Source organism: Typopeltis vanoorti, chromosome 19, assembly GCF_054136105.1.
Source record: "Typopeltis vanoorti isolate ZY-2024b chromosome 19, IOZ_Tvanoo_1.0, whole genome shotgun sequence".
NCBI lineage: Eukaryota > Metazoa > Arthropoda > Arachnida > Uropygi > Thelyphonidae > Typopeltis > Typopeltis vanoorti.
Window position 1 is genome coordinate 42644599 of NC_143567.1, and position 19355 is coordinate 42663953.

Here is a 19355-nt window from a genome sequence, read left to right on the forward strand (position 1 = left end):
GGCTGGCGTGCCTTTTTCCTGCAGTTCCCAGGTGTGTTTCCCCCCATTTTCTTTTCTTTGTCCCCCCCTCAATGCGAGCTGTTTAAAATACGGTGTGAATTCTCTGCAGCTATTCCCCCCTTTAACTGACACTGCTGGGGAGAAAGAAGGTCCTGTTCGTTGTGGGGAAGCACACACAAACCACCAACCTGACTTTGGGAAGGATATTATCTCCCCCATCCATCTCTCTACTGTCTAGTCGGACACAGCCATCAAGAGAGGGAAGGTATTAAGTGCGAGAATGAATAACACACTAGTGGTTAGTTGTGTAAACTTCCGATAACTATTACTGAACGCTTACTATTGTAAACCTCACTTGATATATATATATCTTTTCTAAAAAAAGAGCAAAAACAGTGGATCGTATACTAATTTGCACAATATAAGATAGCAAACATCATTATAACAAAGTTATTTATTTATAGATAATAGAAAAATATGACTAACTAAAATTTCTATATACAATATAAGAGGAACATAATAATACTTTTAAAATTTAAAACATATTTAATAATTACTCAAAATTAGCAAAACAAAACTAAAATAAAGTTTAAACACCAATAATTTAAACGTATCATTTTAATTATGGTAGGGATACTTTGTTTTAAACAAGTTATGGAGAGTAATGGATGGCAATGCTGTAGCCAATGAAGTTCTAACTGAGGCTCGGTTATTGCTGTTACCCTCCTGCCATGATTAGAGCTTTAATTGCTCAATAACACATCCCTACATTGTCCTCTACAGATAACGGGGAATATGAAAAGCATTCTTGCTTCGTCCCTTTAAGCCAGTCCTTATAAGGATATAAGGATAAACAAGTTATCTATTTCATTTCAGAGTCTTTATAAATAAATCATGCAGTATTATAGGATAAATCTGTTACAAAAAAAATCGGAAATTATGTAAACAATGTGATTGAATTTTCGTCGAATGAAGTCAGTCATTGATAACTAGACGTGAATTTATTCAGTAAATTCAATCAAAACAAAAAAGAATTTGACCAAGAAAAAAAGCTATTATTAATTTAAACAATTAAAATAATGTAGTTATTGGTTAATAAGTAAATAGTTTACCATTTTGGAATGATCACGATTTTAAGTTGTTGTTTTATGTATGTCGCTTGATGTAAATGAAGAAATTTTCGGTCAGGCTTCCTATGTGATTGCAAATCGAAATAGATGGTTTAATAAAAGAAAACTGACTGTTTAGAATTATTGTTTACTTAAGGAAGAAATGATTATTTCCATCATTGTCTAATTAAAGGCTAAAAAAAAGTCGTCAATTATTGTCAAAGTTCTTTTCTTTAAAAAAAAAAAGAAACAAATCACTTACAGAACATAAACATTAAAGATTATCACACGGAAGTCATTGTTCGTGTAAAATAAAATATCAGGGATTAATTAAAAGGTATTGTTCACTACTGTAAATGAAACCAATGTTCGAACTAGAAAAATATTTCCAGTTTGCTGCCTGATTAGTGTGATACGAAATCGCTCGAAGCAAGGTGCAAGTCAGACACGTGTTTGCGGGCAAATCAAAAGAGTAGATGGGGGAAGGGATTTGAGACCGTCTTTGATGTACATTAGTTCCTAATATTCTTCGTAGTTGGAGCTTAAACATCAGAAAGCAGTGCCAATGTGTGTGCTATTGCCTTCTTAATATAATCTGATGTGTTGGACTCATCTTCGATTGAGACGAGAGGCTACAGTATTTGTTTCATAGAGCGATGAGTAGCAAGTGTACAGTTTCAGTAATTAGACACGTGCTAATAATGACTAATTAGTCTGCTGTAGGCATATATAACTGGGGAAAATGGGGGGAAAGCAAGCCCTCAGGGATTTCTTCTACATCTTCCCCGAGATGGTTCTAGTAAGGCTCTGTGTTTGTCATTAATTACGATAGCTGTCCCTTCTCCTACTGTACTAGACACGGTATATGACATTGCCACTAAAGAAAATAACGTCAAAAAATATGCTTAATAAACAAAACCATCCCTCTTACAGTTAATACAAGTCTTTTGGCTCGTTACTATGAAATTGGAGATGATTGGACGGGTTTGAGAGTGCAAATTACGATTCGGAAGGTCTAATTCTACGCACTTCGATGGAGGCTGAACCATATCATTACTAGGAAAAGAGGAACTTGTTCTACGCGCATAGATTATAGATTACCTAAAGAATTCCAGGAAAGAAAAGAAACTTCAACGGAACATTTTAACCCCTCCAGATCTTTTTACCGCCCCCCCTTCTCTCTCTCTCTCTCTTAGACTTACAGACGTTCCTACCTTCAAAGTTAGATTTTTACCAGGGCCAGTCATTGCATTGAAGTTCTCTTTCATGCAGATTGAAATATAGTGAAGGAACAAAAGACAGAGAAGCAGAGGGCTTAGTAGTGATGAAATATGATCCAGGAGATATTTTTTTTCACCCCTTGTTATCGTAGAGGAAGCTTAGCTCTTTTCACTAGCGTCGATAGGTTTACTTAAAAAACTGCCTCCAGTCAGTGGCTCTTGGCAGTCGTTATGAAGGGCTCTGACGGCAGGCCACAATACATCTTCATAAGTCATTCGTTGCGCACAGGGCTCAGACACGGATAAGGGTACATCTTTGACGGTGCATCATCAGTAGCCAGTTCCTGTCGCCCTGTTCCCATCTCCATTATTCTCAAATGCCATCGAATCAAGCAAAATATGCCAGACTGCCATTTGTCCCTGCTAAGTAAGCAGTAATATCGCGCACATCTCTCTCTATGAAGATACCGGAAGTGACGTTGTAATAAGTTGAAACTGCTTCTATTCGCCTTGCCTACAAGTGCCTGGTCGGGATAATGTTTTCTTGGATGTAAAAGGAAGGGGGGGCGGTAAAAAAAAAAGGGGGGGAACAAAAACTCATTCTGGTTATGAGTTTTTGTTTAAATATCTTGCCGTGATACTTCAAGCTAAGAATAGAATCGAACAATTCGCTCCAGTGAGCCGTTAGCGGCAGTTTTTAATTATTGCAATGGTGAAGACCACTTCGAATGCAATTTCATCTTTTGAAGAAAATGAATAATCTGTTTTTTAAGATTTAGTTGTTTTATTAATACGTAGGTTTTTTTTCTTCCCTTATTATTATTTTTTTTCATATCATTTCATCTCTTCGCAATTCCATACACATACAGGTAATGACAATGCAAGACCATTTTCGTGATACGATAGACTCATATTGTTCTTTAAAATGTTATCTTGAAAGCGAGTTGTTCATCATTCAAACTGGAAGAAGTACTTCTAATTTGTGCCTAATTATTAACTCAACAAGAGGAAAAAAGTATCTCTTCTGTCTCTCAGAAGTTATCTGCTGATGGTGACTGACTGTCACGTCAAATATAATGAAAGCATGCAAGAAATCTTATTATACAACTAGTAAAATATCTCACCCTATTAGCTAATGCACATTTGAACTTTTACTTGATCAAAAGTTTTTAAAAGTATCATCAATACTTATCTTAAACTAATAGCAGTTTTTCTTTAGAGGCCAACGATTATATTTTCTTTTATTAATATGCAATCGTAATTGTTATTAATATGATTTTAATAAACTGACCGATTTAAATTCTCTTATTAAGAACGGACTTTAAATTTTATCGATCAGCTTTCTGCATATTAGCATTTACTGCTTGAGCATTAATATAGCCTATAAGGCTAATAATTCTTTTATGAGAAATGCTAATAATGAATTGTTAGCCTATAATGTTAATGATGAGATTCTTAGCCTAACAATTATCTTTTGTGAGAAATGTTAATGAATGAATTGTCAGCCTATAATGTTAATGACGAGATTGTTAGCGTAACAATTATCTTTTGTGAGAAATGTTAATGAATGAATTGTTAGCCTATAATGTTAATCTAGCCTATAAGGCTAACAACGATCTTTTATGAGAAATGTTAATAAATAAATTGTTAGCCTATAATGCTAATGATGAGATTCTTAGCCTAACAATTATATTTTGTGAGAAATGTTAATGAATGAATTGTTAGCTTATAATGTTAATCGAGAGATTATTATTCTACAGTCGTAATTATATTAACATGAGTTTATAAAATGATAATGTTAAATTCTGTTATTACGAAAAGGTTTTAATTCAGAATTCCGTACCTCCTGCTGTACCTCTGTACCTATTAATAAGAATTTTGTTGTAATTGAATAATTATTACGAATATTTTTAACAGTTATCAGTAAGAGTTAACCATTTAACTCTTACTGATAACTGATAACGGGTCACAATTCGGTTATCAAGAGTAATAATTAGAAATTCTAACGATTAGCTTGTTAGCCTATAATTCTTAGAAATTTTAATGATCACATTGTCAGCTTGTAATCAGTTACTATGAGAACTGTAACAGTAACTGATTACAGTAATTTCTCACAAAAACATAATTATTAGCCTTAGAGGCTAGCAAGATAATGATTAAAATTCCATAATCATTATCTTGCTAGCTTATAAGGCTAACGATTATCTTTTTTTGTTACTATAATCAAACCTTTTATTTTACGAAGCGTTAACAATCTAACATTGACATTTCTCACAAAAGCTAGCAATTATTTTTGTGAGCAATGTCAATGCTAGTTTGTTAGCGCTTCAATTAAAAGCTAATGATTGCGAAATTCTGATAATTAGCTTGTTAGCGTATAAGGCTAACAATTAATCATCTTATTTTGAGAAATGTTAGCAATAAATAATTGTTACCTATAAAACTAATAATGCTTTTCTGATAAATATTAATATTAGATTGTTAGTACATAATTAACAGTTTGCTAACTGTATAGGCTACGGAATAATTTTATTTGAACCGATGGATAATCAACGTGTATGATTAGCATTAATCCAATAGACATTATCATTCATCCCATTTCTACCTCCGTACAATTATCATTAAACCAATACGGGTATTGTTAAATCATTTAACATGGAAAATCGCGTTGTTAAACCAGAAACAAATTATCCACGCATCGCTCTTTCATACATTCTACATAATTGGTAGAATTTCTTACAAAAGAAAGATGGAAAAAATTAGAGGAAACACTACGTTTCTTTCCCCTTCCCCTACACAATCGTTATGCCCCCTTTTCCCATTATACGTTGATAGAGCTACTAAGGAAACAGACTTACAAAGATATTTGCTGAAGGGATTTTTGTAGCGAACACTTGGTAGCGTCCGTATAATCACCCTTACCCTCGCTAATGCAGCGATTAATGCTTAAACGCGTTTTCAGCAACCATCTTCCTTAGCAGGCGATAACTGCCAACTTAAGCCTAAATATAAAACCACGGAAAATCCCTGGTAATCACACTCTATACTGAGTCGAAAAATGAAGATGGGCTTTCTTCTGCATGCGAGGTTTAATCATAATTAAAATGTCTCTGCGAAGAGTAAAAGAAAAAAAAAAAGGCCACTCCAATAGAATTTTTTTTTTCCCTCCGGGAAAGGATCAGAAACTTATCCCAAACCAGAAATTAATTACACTCTAAACCAAAAAAGTACGGAAAAACTGAAATAATACAGACATACTTCTTCCAACACATATCTCTAAAGTTGTTTTTATCGAGCTCTGTAATCCTCCACTTCATCCTTAGTATTTAATTAATAGCGTTTTCCAACAGATGGTTGTAAGCTCTACAAACACACTTGAGTTCAATTAATATTAAACTAAATTTTCTTTGGTTTGGGAACAACAAACAAGATAATTCGTTTTAGCGCCGGAGATATCACAGATGTGAAGTGTAAAATATAGAGGATTTGACAAGAAAAAAAAAATTATATACCTCATTTATTAAGATAAAGTACCACAGCCAAAAGTTGTTAAATTGAAAATCATACAATCATAGGATACTTATTAATGGTTTTCTATCTGATTTTATGATTAAATACGCCAATTTGAATATTTGAATTATTATTATTATCTCTATAATTATGGTGTATTAATTATAACTGTAAGAGATTTCATTATCCAGTAATTCTCATGATCTCAATGTAATTGACGTAGTTTGTAGAGATGTATGACGTCATATAACGCGTCGCACAGACCACATGTTTGTGACGTCACTGAATTGTCTCGAGCATATTTTCTTTTTTTAATTATTAAATGATATGAAATGCACGAGTAATTGTTTACTGCTGTTTCAAATAATGTAATTTTATTAAATGTAATTATTTTGTTTTAAATTTCAGGCTATGGCGAGAAAAAAATCTGTTTCAAATTTCAGGCTAACGCTAAGTAAAATTTTGTGTCCACATTTAGGCTATGATGAGTAATTTTTTCTTTAAAATTTCAGGCTATAGCAAAAAATTTTGTTTAAAAATTTCAGGCTAATGCTAAATAAAATTTTGTGTTCCACATTCAGGCTATGACGAATTATTATTTTTTTTATTTCAGGCTATGGCAAGTTCCACACACAGTTTTTAATTGTATCCATGCATTCATCTTAACGTAGAATGATTTCCCAGCTGCATTATCTTTAAGAAAAACGATGTTTTTGAAATAATTGTAAAGGAAATGTATACATCAACATGTATCTACTTGGTGAATAAACCTTGAGTATATTTTGTATCGAAAATAATCCACATTTATTTCTTCCTGGTACGTTTTATGTTACAACTTAAAGATCATAAGGAAATGTTTTATGCCATTTCTATCTTTCTTGTACGAAAGCTTTGAATCCACACATAGAAAATGTTTCAAATAATATTTTTTTTTATCCTATTGTGTTTATTTGAAATCTTAAAGTAATATTTACAGTAGTGGTCGTCTATCTTGTTGGCCAGACAATCGCATTTGAAATAGCTTTGGAGACTATCGAAAAAAAAAAAAAAGTCAATGGTAAACAAAAAAAAAAAAAGCAACCAAAAAGACGAAGAGAAAAGAACTGTACCGTTTCCCGCAAGTCGAATTGTCCGAGCACCGATTGAGTGCTTTCTCTTTTTGCGGCACATCATTGGTTTGCCCAGCCCCTCAATCTGGGCAGGGCAAAGCGTGGCCACCCGATTGTCGCCGATGTCACGACTTGCCAACGACGTTCGCGAGCACACACACACACACACACACAGAGAGTGGGTTCCGATCAATGATTCTTACGGCGGTTGACCCCGTATCATTTTGTCGCTTTAACAGATTGGAAAATGGACCGTCCAGTCTGACTTATGGTGCAAACGGATAATTTGGCGTACTTGCCATCTGCTGGAGGCACTCGTAACTAAAAAAAAAAAAAAATGAAAATAGAATGAAAGAAAGAAAGAAAAAGGAGATGGTATCTTCGTAGCAGCGAAGACTTATTTTAACTCGATGTGGTAAAGAAGTGGCGCCTAAACGAGATTCCCATTTACACAAGAATAGCTCCATTTATTTTAATTAGCACGGCACTAAAATCGTCACCCATTTTAAAGGTCTTCAATTATTAACATCCCTTTCCCGTTCCAGAGGAATCGTTAGAGTCACAGGCGGAGATTTTTAAATCGCAGTAGGCGATGTTTCAAAAAAATCTTTTCCCATCTAGAATGACGTAATTATGATGCATTAACACGTGACCATTCCATGTACATTGCATTTCACAATTTTTTTTTGTAAATTTCAACAATGAATCATATAAAAAAAGAAAACCACGTGATCACTCTTCTAAGCCTATTTGTAGTACTTTCTTTTACCGACAGGTGAAGGAGATTAATTCGCACTCACTGACCTTTTAGTGGCTCTTGACCTCGGATGTGTTCGGAAACACCGAGGAATGTGTGTGTGTTCTTCCTGTCGTATGGGGGTTGGCATTCTCTACCGTTCCACCCGTATCAGACCGTATTAGTAGGTGGGAAAGAATGCGATGAGGAGTAAGAGAGGTTGGTCATTGCATTCCTTTGGCACGGCTCTGTGGACAATATCTCCCGGTTGTTGGTTGTTCTTCAGTGAACGCATCGATAGGTTCATGCGATGCGCAAATCTAACGCAACTCCCCAGACCACCCTTCCTCCATGAATCCCGTGGTGAAATAATGTTTGCTTAACTCTCATCAATTTCTGGGATTCGTTTAATCTTGGTTCTTCTCCCCTTATCGGAATCCAGCTCTCCATCCCTACAATTTTGTTTCCCGACATGCTCATTGTCAAAAATTGTCCACCACATAATGAATTCGATATACGATAGTCTCATGTATTGATTTTTTTCCTAAATTACGTAAATATTCTGTGGAGTTTTATTTCTTCCTTTTTTCCAGTTAATATGTTATCCTATATCGACTTCTAACTATTTTGGTAAAGTTTCAAGGCCAATTGTCAGGTATAAGTACCACTATATACGTATTACTGTAATGTTAATATCAAATTAACAATTTACAATTTTTTAATATCTTCTGATTTTAATCATCTTCTTGGGATAATATATCCTATTTAATACATTTATATTGTATTTTTAATTTTTTTGCAGGAATATTAAATCAATCTGTTTTTTTGTGATTATTTTAATCTACCTTCTTATTTATATCATAAATCTTAATATATATATTCCTTTTTCTAATTTACTTTTAGAAGTTAGGAGCCACTGATTTTGTAGTCTTTTTCAGGACTTCCTTACCAGATTAATACCCTTGGAGGGTAATGGATGGCAATGCTGTAGCCAATGAAGTTCTAACTGAGCCTCGGCTGTTCCTGTTACCCTCTGGTACGCTGAGTTTCGCTCTCTTAGGTTTGATCCCGGTGAGGAGAGTTTGCCTGAGAGAGCATTTTGAGTCTCCGGGTAGGGTTTCTCCAGCATGGCCCGGTGAGGGGCTTTGTCGGTGGATTCTTTTCCATGGGATATGAGCGGTTCTGCTCGTTGGTGGGGGGAGCCCGTCACTGAGTGGAGCCAATGCTGAGTTGGACGGTCTTTTGACCATTATTGAGTGGTCTAGGGATCATCCTTATTTTTAGAGATGGATTTACTTATACAGTAGGACTTCCAGGGTAACGGATGGCAATGCCGTAGCCAATGAAGTTCTAACTGAGGCTCGGCTGTTGCTGTTATGAGTTTCGCTCTCTTAGGTTTCTTCCGAAGTTTTGCTCCCACTGAGGGGGGGGCTTGATTTCGGAGGGTTTTCCCTGAGAGAGCATTTTGAGTCTCCGAGGAAGGTGTTCTCCGGTGAGGGATGTGTCGGTGGATGCTTTTCCCTGGAATATGAGCGGTTCTGCTCGGTGGTTGGGGAGCCCGTCACTGAGTAGAGTCAACGCTGAGTTGGACGGTGTTTCGGCCACTATGGAGTGGTCTAGGGATCGTCCGAATTTTTAGAGACGGCTTTACTTAGATATAAGGACTTCCTGGGTAACGGATGGCAATGAAGTTTTAACCGAGGATCGGCTATTGCCGTTACTCAGCCATGATTAGAGCTTTAAGCTCAATAACACCCCATCCACACAGATTTTCTTCATTCAGATGAAAGGATAAAGTGTCAAGGACTCAGTCCATCTCCTAGTCCTTTTTAGGATTTACTTTTAAGTTGTCGATTTATTTCTTATTTTTATACCCGAAATAGAACGCTGTGTTTAGTAGAGCAGGCTTTCAAGATGATTTAGCCAACCACGTACTTACAAACTATTGGTTTGCAACCTGTAAGTGAACTTTATCAAAACTCAGTTTTGACATTCTAATATTGAGTTTTGGGTTTGTTTGTTTATTTAAATAAAACTTGGTAGTTTATTGTATCGTGCGACTTCAATGTTTCCTATGAAGTTAGATAATCTGTAGGATAGATGAATTTCATCTTCCTGGATGACATTATTACCATCCTTTTTGGAGGTCTTAAGTAGACAGAAGCCCATTTATGTTATAATAGGTTTACAATCATTTGTACGTGAGATTCACACAAAGAAAAATCATCCTTATTTCAGGTATGTCATCAACAGTTGCGCTTGGTATAAATGGTAGTAAAAAACTGATAATGCTTACCAATTATATAGTACATAATTGCAGTTATGTCTTACATGAAATGTTATGCTGATCATTCAAATATAAATAATAAAAAATGTAAATAATTTGGCTACTTTGGTTGACTAAATAAACATCGTCTTTGCTCGCCAATCAACAGGCTGTGATTTAGTGTGCTGGATGTTTGCAAATGTCCTTAGGCTAATTTTCATTGAACAATATGAGAATACCACCATCTGCTCATTGGAGGCCTGAAGTGGCCAGAAAATGTTTCTTATTTGTTCTCTGATATGAAAAACGAATTCCGAAAATAAACAAGAACACTAGCGCCATCCACGGACAAGACACTGAACTGCCACCACAGTTTTCCTACTTCCTATGCTGGTTAATATAGAAATTGAAAAATAAATAATGTATGAATTAGACAGAACCAGATCTCTTTAGTTGATTAAAACAAAAGAAAATATTATAAATGATATGTACCGTGCACTGTCCTAGAGGTTTTTTTTTTCGAATAATGATTTCCTTAAAATCAATTAAAACTAGAAGAGTAATTGTATATCTGTTTTTTACGTCAGTTTTAATCGTTTTTCTGGCGAATAAATAAATAATCCAAAAACGTTTATTAATAAAAATATCTAGATAATATTTCTGATGGAGTTTGAATTATTATTCTAATTACAGGATATATTATTCCGACTAAACCACGGAAACTTCTGTAAATGATAGAAATATAGGTACACCCTTCAATGAAATATTAAACACTACAATATAAGGAAATACCATTTGAATTGATCGTGAGGATCGGCTTTCAATCGACCGTGAGATGCGGTGATTGATTCATTAATGCCCTTGGGGGTGATGGATAGCAACGCAAAGCTGTACCAATGAAGTTTAACTGAGGTTCGGCTGTTGCTCTTATCCCCTTGGGCGACGAGTTTTTGAGTTCGCTCTCTTAGGGTTTTTGCCTTAAGGGAGCACTTTGAGTCTCCGGGGAGAGTGTTCTCCGGCACGGCCCGCTGAGGGGCTTTGTCGGTGAATTATTTTCCTCGGAATGTGAGTGGTTCTGCTCGGTAATCGAGTTTCACTGAGTAGAACCAACGCTGAGATTTGGACGGTCTTTCGCCCACGAATGAGTGGCCTAGAGATCGTCCGATATTTTTGAGATTGAACCTTTACTTACATAGTCGATTGATTCATTAATGCCCTTGGGGGTGATGGATAGCAACGCAAAGCTGTACCAATGAAGTTTAACTGAGGTTCGGCTGTTGCTCTTACCCACTTGGGCGATGAGTTTTTGAGTTCGCTCTCTTAGGGTTTTTGCCTTAAGGGAGCACTTTGAGTCTCCGGGGAAGGTGTTCTCCGGCACGGCCCGCTGAGGGGCTTTGTCGGTGAATTATTTTCCTCGGAATTTGAGCGGTTCTGCTCAGTGGTCGGGGAGCCCGTCACTGAGTGGAACCAACGCTGAGATTAGGACGGTCTTTCGCCCACTATGGAGTGGCCTAGAGATCGTCCGTATTTTTGAGATTTCACCTTTACTTACATAGTCGGTGATTGATTCGTTCATTACCCTTGGAGGGTAATGGGTGGCAATGCTGTAGCCAATGAAGTTCTAACTGAGGCTCGGCTGTTGCTGTTACCCTCCTGCCATGATCAGAGCTTTAATAGCTCAATAACACCTTATCCCTACACTGTCCTCTACAGATAACGGGGAAGATGAAAAGCATTCCTGCTTCGCCCCTTTAAGCCAGTCCTTTTAAGGATTGATCGTGAGGTGCGGTGATTGATTCATTCAATCCAACACCATTGGAGGATAACGGATGTCAATGCTGTAGCCAATGATCTAACTGAGGCTCAGCTGTTACCCTCCTGCCATGATCAGACCTTTAATTGCTCAATAACACCTTATCCCTACACTGTCCTCTACAGATAACGGGGAACATGAAAAGCATTCTTGCTTCGCCCCTTTAAGCCAGTCCTTATAAGGACAATTTACTGCAGAAAGGTTGGAAAGAATTAGTCGACCGTGAGATGCGGTGATTAATATTCTTGGAGGGTAATGGATGGCAATGCTGTAGCCAATGAAGTTCTAACTGAGGCTCGGCTATTGTTGTTACCCTCTTGCCATGATCAGAGCTTTAATAGCTCAATAACACCTTAACCCTACACTGTCCTCTACAGATAACGGGGAAGATAAAACGCATTCGTGCTTTGCCCCTTTAAGCCAGTCATTATAAGGAACAATTTATTGACGACAAATAAATAGCCATCTGTAACTTGGTCTTAAATAAGACCCACTAGGAGGCGCTGTGCTAAGAAGTTAAAGTTGGCTGAGTATGATCATCTGTCGCAAAATTATTGACTATCGCAAAAAAGAAAGCTATTTTAGAAGGAAAACTTGGAAGTGAGTAATTAGCTTTCCTATTCGGTGCGACTTTCTTGTCTCTGGATTGCTTCCGAGTAACGAATTATCTAGAAGGTAATTCGCCTTTTTTTTTGTTGCTATTTCATCTCTTCGTTCTTCTTTTGCGTGTCCCTGTCCATGATGAGGAATGTTTGTTGCTTGCTCACATCCATACACAGAAATAATCTCTTTGCTACAAATAACGCCTGGCCTTGTGGTAATAAAGGCAAAGAACATGGGATCTTTGTCATCGCTGTGTGGTAAAGACAGACGGGGTATTATCAGCCATTCTTTTATTCATAGCGTTGTAGAATAGCGCACTCTAATCGGATGGAGACAACGAAGAAAACGGGGAGGGGGGGGTTAGAAAAGAAAAGACGATGTGGGGGGGAAGGGAGGGAAAGAAGAAAGACTGTGCATGCAATTTTTGGAAAGGGGTAAGAGGAAATTAGTTCCGTCCAATCCTTTCCTCATTGTGAGCCGCTACCAGTTCGCCCGCTGTGTGCCAACGACAGTGCACACTCGATGGGTATCATCAGTCATAGGGCAGCTTGGTCTGCCAGAGTTTACTTGCTAAAGTGGCTGCTCTCTCTCTCTCTCTGTTTGGGGACGTCGTCTGCGTTCGTCGTATGCAAGGCAGCAAAAAATTTCAATCAGCAAGATTAGATTATCAATTTAGCAGACAAGGAACGCTTCTCGCAGATGCAAATTTGGTTCTTGCAAACGAATTAGGCCTAAGAATACGCTTGTTTGGAGCTCCAAATAGGAGCATCTGTAATCATTCACCGCTGACACGAACAAACGAGCTCTAACCCTACTTGCCCCTGCTCTTGTCAAGTCTGTCGAAAGAAGCTGGGGAAATGAGTTTCGGCAAGCCGCTAGTTATGACAAGACGCCTCCCTGTGGAGAGCGGTGACGGCCCGTAAGGTTATTGATAACCGTTCTACATTAGTTAACCAAGCGGAGGATAAAGAACGCGAGGCATCCGGAACTTTTCTAAAGGCCTTTCAGATCTGGGCTTTTCAGTAATAAGTCATCTTATGAGAAAGGGGGGACGTCATAACCCCCTTAGGTATTGTTTATGAACACATACACATATACACAATCCTTCTCTAAGGAGTTAACCAAAATCACTTGGATTTGGCACTTCATCTAAGAAAGTGGCATGCAAGAAAAAGTCAGTAAAGAAACCTTGTTGAACATTTTACTGTTTGTTTATCTTTGATTCATCTTGGTATTCTAAAGACTGCGATGAAATACCTCATTGTTATTAACGGTATGTTGTCTGAAATTTAAATCAAGATCTCTTCTGTTACGTTATCCTATCTGCTAATTAGTCTCTCAATGGCCTATTATGATCTTCATTATACGTCTGTTTCAAATCAGGATAGGGCACTTATTACTGTATGATGTAGTTCAATGTTTCATTTATTAAGGCAATTTAGCCTCTAATGATTTGTATCTATGGTTTCATTTCTTAGGCTAATTAGCCTATTGGGATCTTAATTATATTGTTTTCAACTCAGGCTAGTTAGCCTATTATAATTTCTATTCCACTCTAATTATTAAGGGTCCTTCGCCTATGTCTATTTTAGTTTATTTTGTTTTAAATATCAGAAATTAGCCTATGATCTCTCTTCTACTGTGTTCTAAATATTAAGCTAAATGATCTATTAAAATCTCTATTAGTACTATATTTTGTCAAGTAGGTTATGATATCTGTTTTATTATTTGATAATTGTTTCTTCTACAAAATATCTTATTTCAGAGTGTCGTTTTTAAATTCGATAAAATATTACCAGTGAGTTGTAATTAGGCAAGCGTACCTGAGGAATATCAGCGTTATCCTGTTTAAAGTATTAAGTTTAGTGTGCTGTTATGATCTTTTTCTGCATTATTATTTCTCAATAATAGGCTAAGTGGATTATTATTATGATCAAGATGTTATCTGTCAGCATTATGGCAACAACTAAGGCTGTAAGTGGAATAGATGTTTCACTCATTGTTGTCAATCACGTGTTTTCGCACCCGGTATGATAGCTTTACTCTTAGGTAGGGACTCAGCTCTACATGAGGCCTGCAGGCGCACCAGTTAACTGTTCCTTGTTTCCTAGATGGGACTTGAACCTGGGTCTTTACAACCAAATCATACCTTTTCATGTCTTACAGCGCTGAGGTACTGGTCTCCAGTATTAAGCCAGACAACGCTTTTAAAATCAATGTTGATTTCTCGTTTTTAAAAATGGAAAATTATTTCTAGCCAATCCATGATTTTCCCTAACCTTTAGTTGTTTTTATAACTTGTAGCTGTCTAAACGTTATTGCATATTTCCAATAAACAGATGTTATTGCATACATCTGTTTATCTCGGATGTAAAAATATTGTTATACACTAACCAAGTCATAATAAAAGGACACTATGACTAACAATTATTTTGCCATATAGCCTGATGATTTTACTCGATCAATTTGAGTTCCCCCAGTAAAATAATAATCTACTACATTTTTTTTTACTGCTACACTCACTCCTCGGATTGTAAACACTTTTTTTTTCCTTAAGAAAAAGTTACAGAAGTTTTGTAGGCAATCACCAGCTCCTCAAAATCTTATCTTTGTCAGATAAAGTTCGCTTATATGATGTACATCCAAACATACCATCGAATTTGCTAAATAAACATTTGTGACTCCTAATTTTTGATAGGCTAGTGTGCAACCAATGCAATGGTTTCATGTCGTTAAGGGACGCCCAGAATATCGATGAAAACAAAGGCAACAAGCAATTGCTTTTCAGATAATTTTCTGAAGCAATCTCTGAAGTTGCAGTCGTCATTTGTAACTTAAAATATCAACACTTGTTTCTCAATTTTGTTTAATTTAGTGCGGTGTAGGGAAAGATATTATCCCTTCAGTGACGTTCCTGCAGTGTGTGTGTGTGTGTGTACAGACAAGCGCTTCACTAACACATTTAGAAATGTTTTTTTTTTTTTTCTCTTATTCGACCAACATTCAGTTACGAATTTTCCAACAGACGGCATCTGTTTTTAGAATGGGTTTTTCTTTCTGCTATCCCCTAATTAAGTTATAGCATGGTTCCGCAGAAGCTAATTTATACAAGTCGCCTTTTTAAGTCTTCAAGTTGGATCCGTTTTTTTTTTATTCGCTTCCTCTAGTCTGTTTTTTTTTTTTTTTTTGCGTTCTTTTTTGTTGCCTCTTCGGTATTTTTTTTTCTTTGGGACTTTAGGCTTTTGTTATTGTTCAACGAGGACTGCTACTCTTTAGGCTATGTTCAAAGTGTCACATTTCTAAAGGGTCCTGCTGTCAGCTCATTAGATCCACCAATCTCAGACCTGTCAGGGATATTTTATTTTGTACAATTTGGTTGTGTTTTATCGATTGGGAGACTTCTTTTTTTTTTTTTAATTTTCATATGTTAGCACAAAGAAACTCTTAACACTTGATAAGGAACTTCATTAGAGTCTTAAATTATCTGAGTCTTTAATTTTTGACATCTTTTTAAAATATTAAATCAATATGCTGATTGCGTCTTTGAAGAACCTCTTTCTTTTTTTCCCTCCAAAGAAGTATAAATTAAAATCGTTGGTTTTTAATTTAGAAATTAAAAAAAAAAGATATATTCTATGAGATCATAAGGATCACAAAGAAAAATCTAAAGATCTATCATAAATTTTGAATTCTCTATGATTGTAAAACATAAAATCTTTAAACTATTATGAAAACTGAATGATCTTGACTCGTACATTTTTACTGTGTACTTTAAATCATTAGGATAGATTTACGGACATTTAAAGATGCTAATAAAGAAAGATTTAAAAGAAAGATTACAGTTTTGAGATGTTAACAAAGCAAGAGTTAAAGGATCGCTTCGTATCTAAGGATTGCAATTTTTGAGATGCTAATAAAGGAAGATTTGTAGGATCTTTTCGTTTCTAAGGATTACAGTTTTTGTCTATGTTAATAAAGGACGATGAAGTAATGAATCTTTTCATTCTTAAGGATTAGAGTTTTGGAATGCTAAAAGATAGATTTAAAAAAAAAGAATTAAAAGATCTCTTCATTTTTAATGATGTTTTAGTATTTAACATCTTTTATCATAGATCTATCTTTAGGAATAACTTAAGGATCTTAATATCCCTAGCATCACGCATGTTAACATCTTTAGGATTTTAAGGAAATATTTAAGGATTTTAAATTTAAGATCCTTAATTTATTCCCTAAATCTTAAACACAAAATATCCGTAATGACTCTTGAAAATTCTATTTTTTTATCATAAGAACCTTAAATAAGATCAATTGGTTTTTGTGTTGAGATAAAAATGTTTTTTCCCAATTTCTTTCATCAGTGAGTAGAGTTTTTCACCAAAAATTATTCTCTGTTTTGTTGTATGTTCAAAAAATAGTTCATCAGTTTATTGCTAAGTGACAGACTCTGTTCATAAATAAATGTAATCTTCGATAGTGTGAGTTTCAGATGTGTGTATTTATACGCTTTGGTTGATGATGCATTCCTGCATGGTTTGTTTATTCAAATATTTCAGTTATTATAAATGCACGAGCAACCTTTTTTCTACTTCTCAGAACGGTAAGAAAGAATGAAGAAATTAGGGAAAGAAATAAAATGAAACAGAGCAAAACAAAAAAAGGGAGGCCAAGAAAAGAGTGAAAAATAATGGAAAAAATGAAAAAAAAAAAAAAAGAATGAGCTAATAAAAATTACGACAGAGAAAAAGAAAGAAAAAGTTTAAAGAATCAAGTTGTTCTTATTTATGATTGAGTGAGGGTGTTCATCGTTATGTATTTGTTCATCAATCACCACTCAACACATATACAACAGATTATTGCTTTATTTTGAGCTCTCGGAGTATCATGCAAAATACGAGAAATAATTGGAAGTTGGTTATAAAACGCTTTTGGGGCAGTTTCACTGCTCTCTGAAATTAAGGGGAAAGCAAAAACACGAACAAGAGCTGAAGAAACAGAAAGTATATGTACACAGGCTCCCCTTCACCAGTATTTATCTACACCGAGTTCATAACAGAGTCACTGCACTCATCACAACCAGTCACTTCTTCTTCGTTCGCACATCCCAGCCAGTTTATGTGTGGGTTCAATAAATGTGTGTTTTATAGGAATTCTCAGAAATGAAAATTACTTCGAAAATATTAACACTGGGACATCTATATATAATACTTGTAAGAGTTATTCTTCGAACATTGTAGGACATCTACAAGGATCACATGGCGTTAGTCGGTGAACTCTCGATGTCTACTATATTAATGTACAAGATGAAACTGGACATGAAGGGGGCGATGAGATCGTCAAAATTACCTAAAATGAAACAAATATAAAACGACATGAGAACATATTTGCTTCTGTATCAAATAATATATTTAAATAGAACAGTCCTTTATCAAATTGTTGAGTAGCACGTATTCAATAGAAATAAATAAATGCATTATTTAAAAACATAGATGGAATGTCAAATTGTGGCTTTTCTAGTCAGTTGCCATGACAACCCAATTGCATTGTGGATGGTTGACACAAAAGCTTAAATACTTCAAGTGTCTGCTTATTATGATCTCAAGTAGTTGACTTAAAAGCTTAGTACTTCTATTTTCCATATCGTAGTATGTTAGCCGTATTATTATTAAAAAATTAACTTTATAATTGACGGCCAGGTAAACTGCAGCCTCTGGCTTAATTAGAGAGAATACTGTTTAGCCTAAATGACTAAGTCAACTGAGTCATATTTGAAAATTGTAATTTGGTGTTTGCCTTTTAGATACGTTAACTATAAGCTAAAGTGATAAATATTTAAAAAAAAAAAAGAGATACCTTGTGTGGGGATGAGTCCAGATGGATGGATATTTACACTATGAGCTAAATTTATAAAAGCTGTTACGATGATATCTCTGTGTGAAGAATGGATAGGGTGGGAAGCTGTATTGTACTCTCTTCCTTCTTAACATCTACCATGCATTGTGCAGTCAATACGGAACACTAAAGCGCTACCTGGTAGCCTGGGAAGAAAATACACTACTGCAGATGAAAAACTGTCCACAAAACTTGAGTCAACGAACACTAAAAGTTAATAGGGTCGCCATAGTGTGGGGTCAGCTTGACTGTGTCCGTTTGCCGTGCTGCCAAACAGACCGCCTCCAGGTCCTGAGGGTGTCACCAGTAGGTGGTGTCGTGTGTCGTTGTTATTTTCCGTCTGATTAACGGAATCGCTATTAGATGTTTCTCTGGAAGTTGCCATGTTGTTCAACCCCGTGGTGACCTGTTCGCTCCGTTGTTGTTGTTGTTGTTGTTGCTGCTGCTGCTGTTGTTGTTGTTGTTGTTGTTGAGACGCTAAAGAAGCATCAACGGCCGATCTCAGTTCGTTCCCAAGAAGGTGGATTGAAGAATGCAGCGGATTCTGCGAGACGCTGGAGTACAGTTGAGGATAAAGCAGGGACGGTGGAACCACGGGAGGTCCCAAATACATTCCTGCCGTTGGCCCTGTGCCACCGCTGCTGTTACCATAGTAACCGTGTCCGGAGAGCAGTGTGTACCCACCGTGGCTAACGGATAGGTAGGGGGCACTGTTCGTGCCCGATAGTAATGCCACCGTTGTGCTAGGCGTCTGCTGGTTGTAACCGGCGTTGGCAACCCCGCTTAGACCATGACGGAGCTCGGATAGCCTGTCGGAGAGACAAAGTTCAGAAACTGCAGCTACGGCGTTGCTGTACCGAGATACTAGAAGCGAATCTTTCAGAGAGAGAGTGTTGTGTTGGTCGTTTAAGGCTGAGAAACTTGACGAACTTCCACTAGCCCGATCAGAAAGACCTGCAGATGAGAAAAAAGAAAAAAAAAAGCGTAATCAGAAACTTGTGTAATTATATATATATATATATATAACATTCTTAGATTAGATTAAAAACAAAGTGCATGGATGACTTAGTTACAGATCGTGTTGTGACCTTCCAAAATTG

The 19355-nt window shown here is 36.2% G+C and overlaps 1 protein-coding gene across 1 annotated transcript in view; it reads right to left on the bottom strand.

Moving 5' to 3' along the window:
- Nucleotides 1-1870: 1870 nt before the first annotated feature.
- LOC150096043 (runt-related transcription factor 1-like) overlaps nt 1871-19355 on the bottom strand; it is a 121567-nt gene continuing 104082 nt past the window's right edge. The window contains exons 5-6 of the mRNA XM_090409603.1: nt 18940-19209; nt 1871-1986 (exon numbers count right to left, since the gene is read on the bottom strand). Of these exons, the coding sequence (XP_090265729.1) occupies nt 1871-1986; nt 18940-19209 (386 nt within the window). The remainder of the gene's footprint in view (nt 1987-18939; nt 19210-19355) is intronic.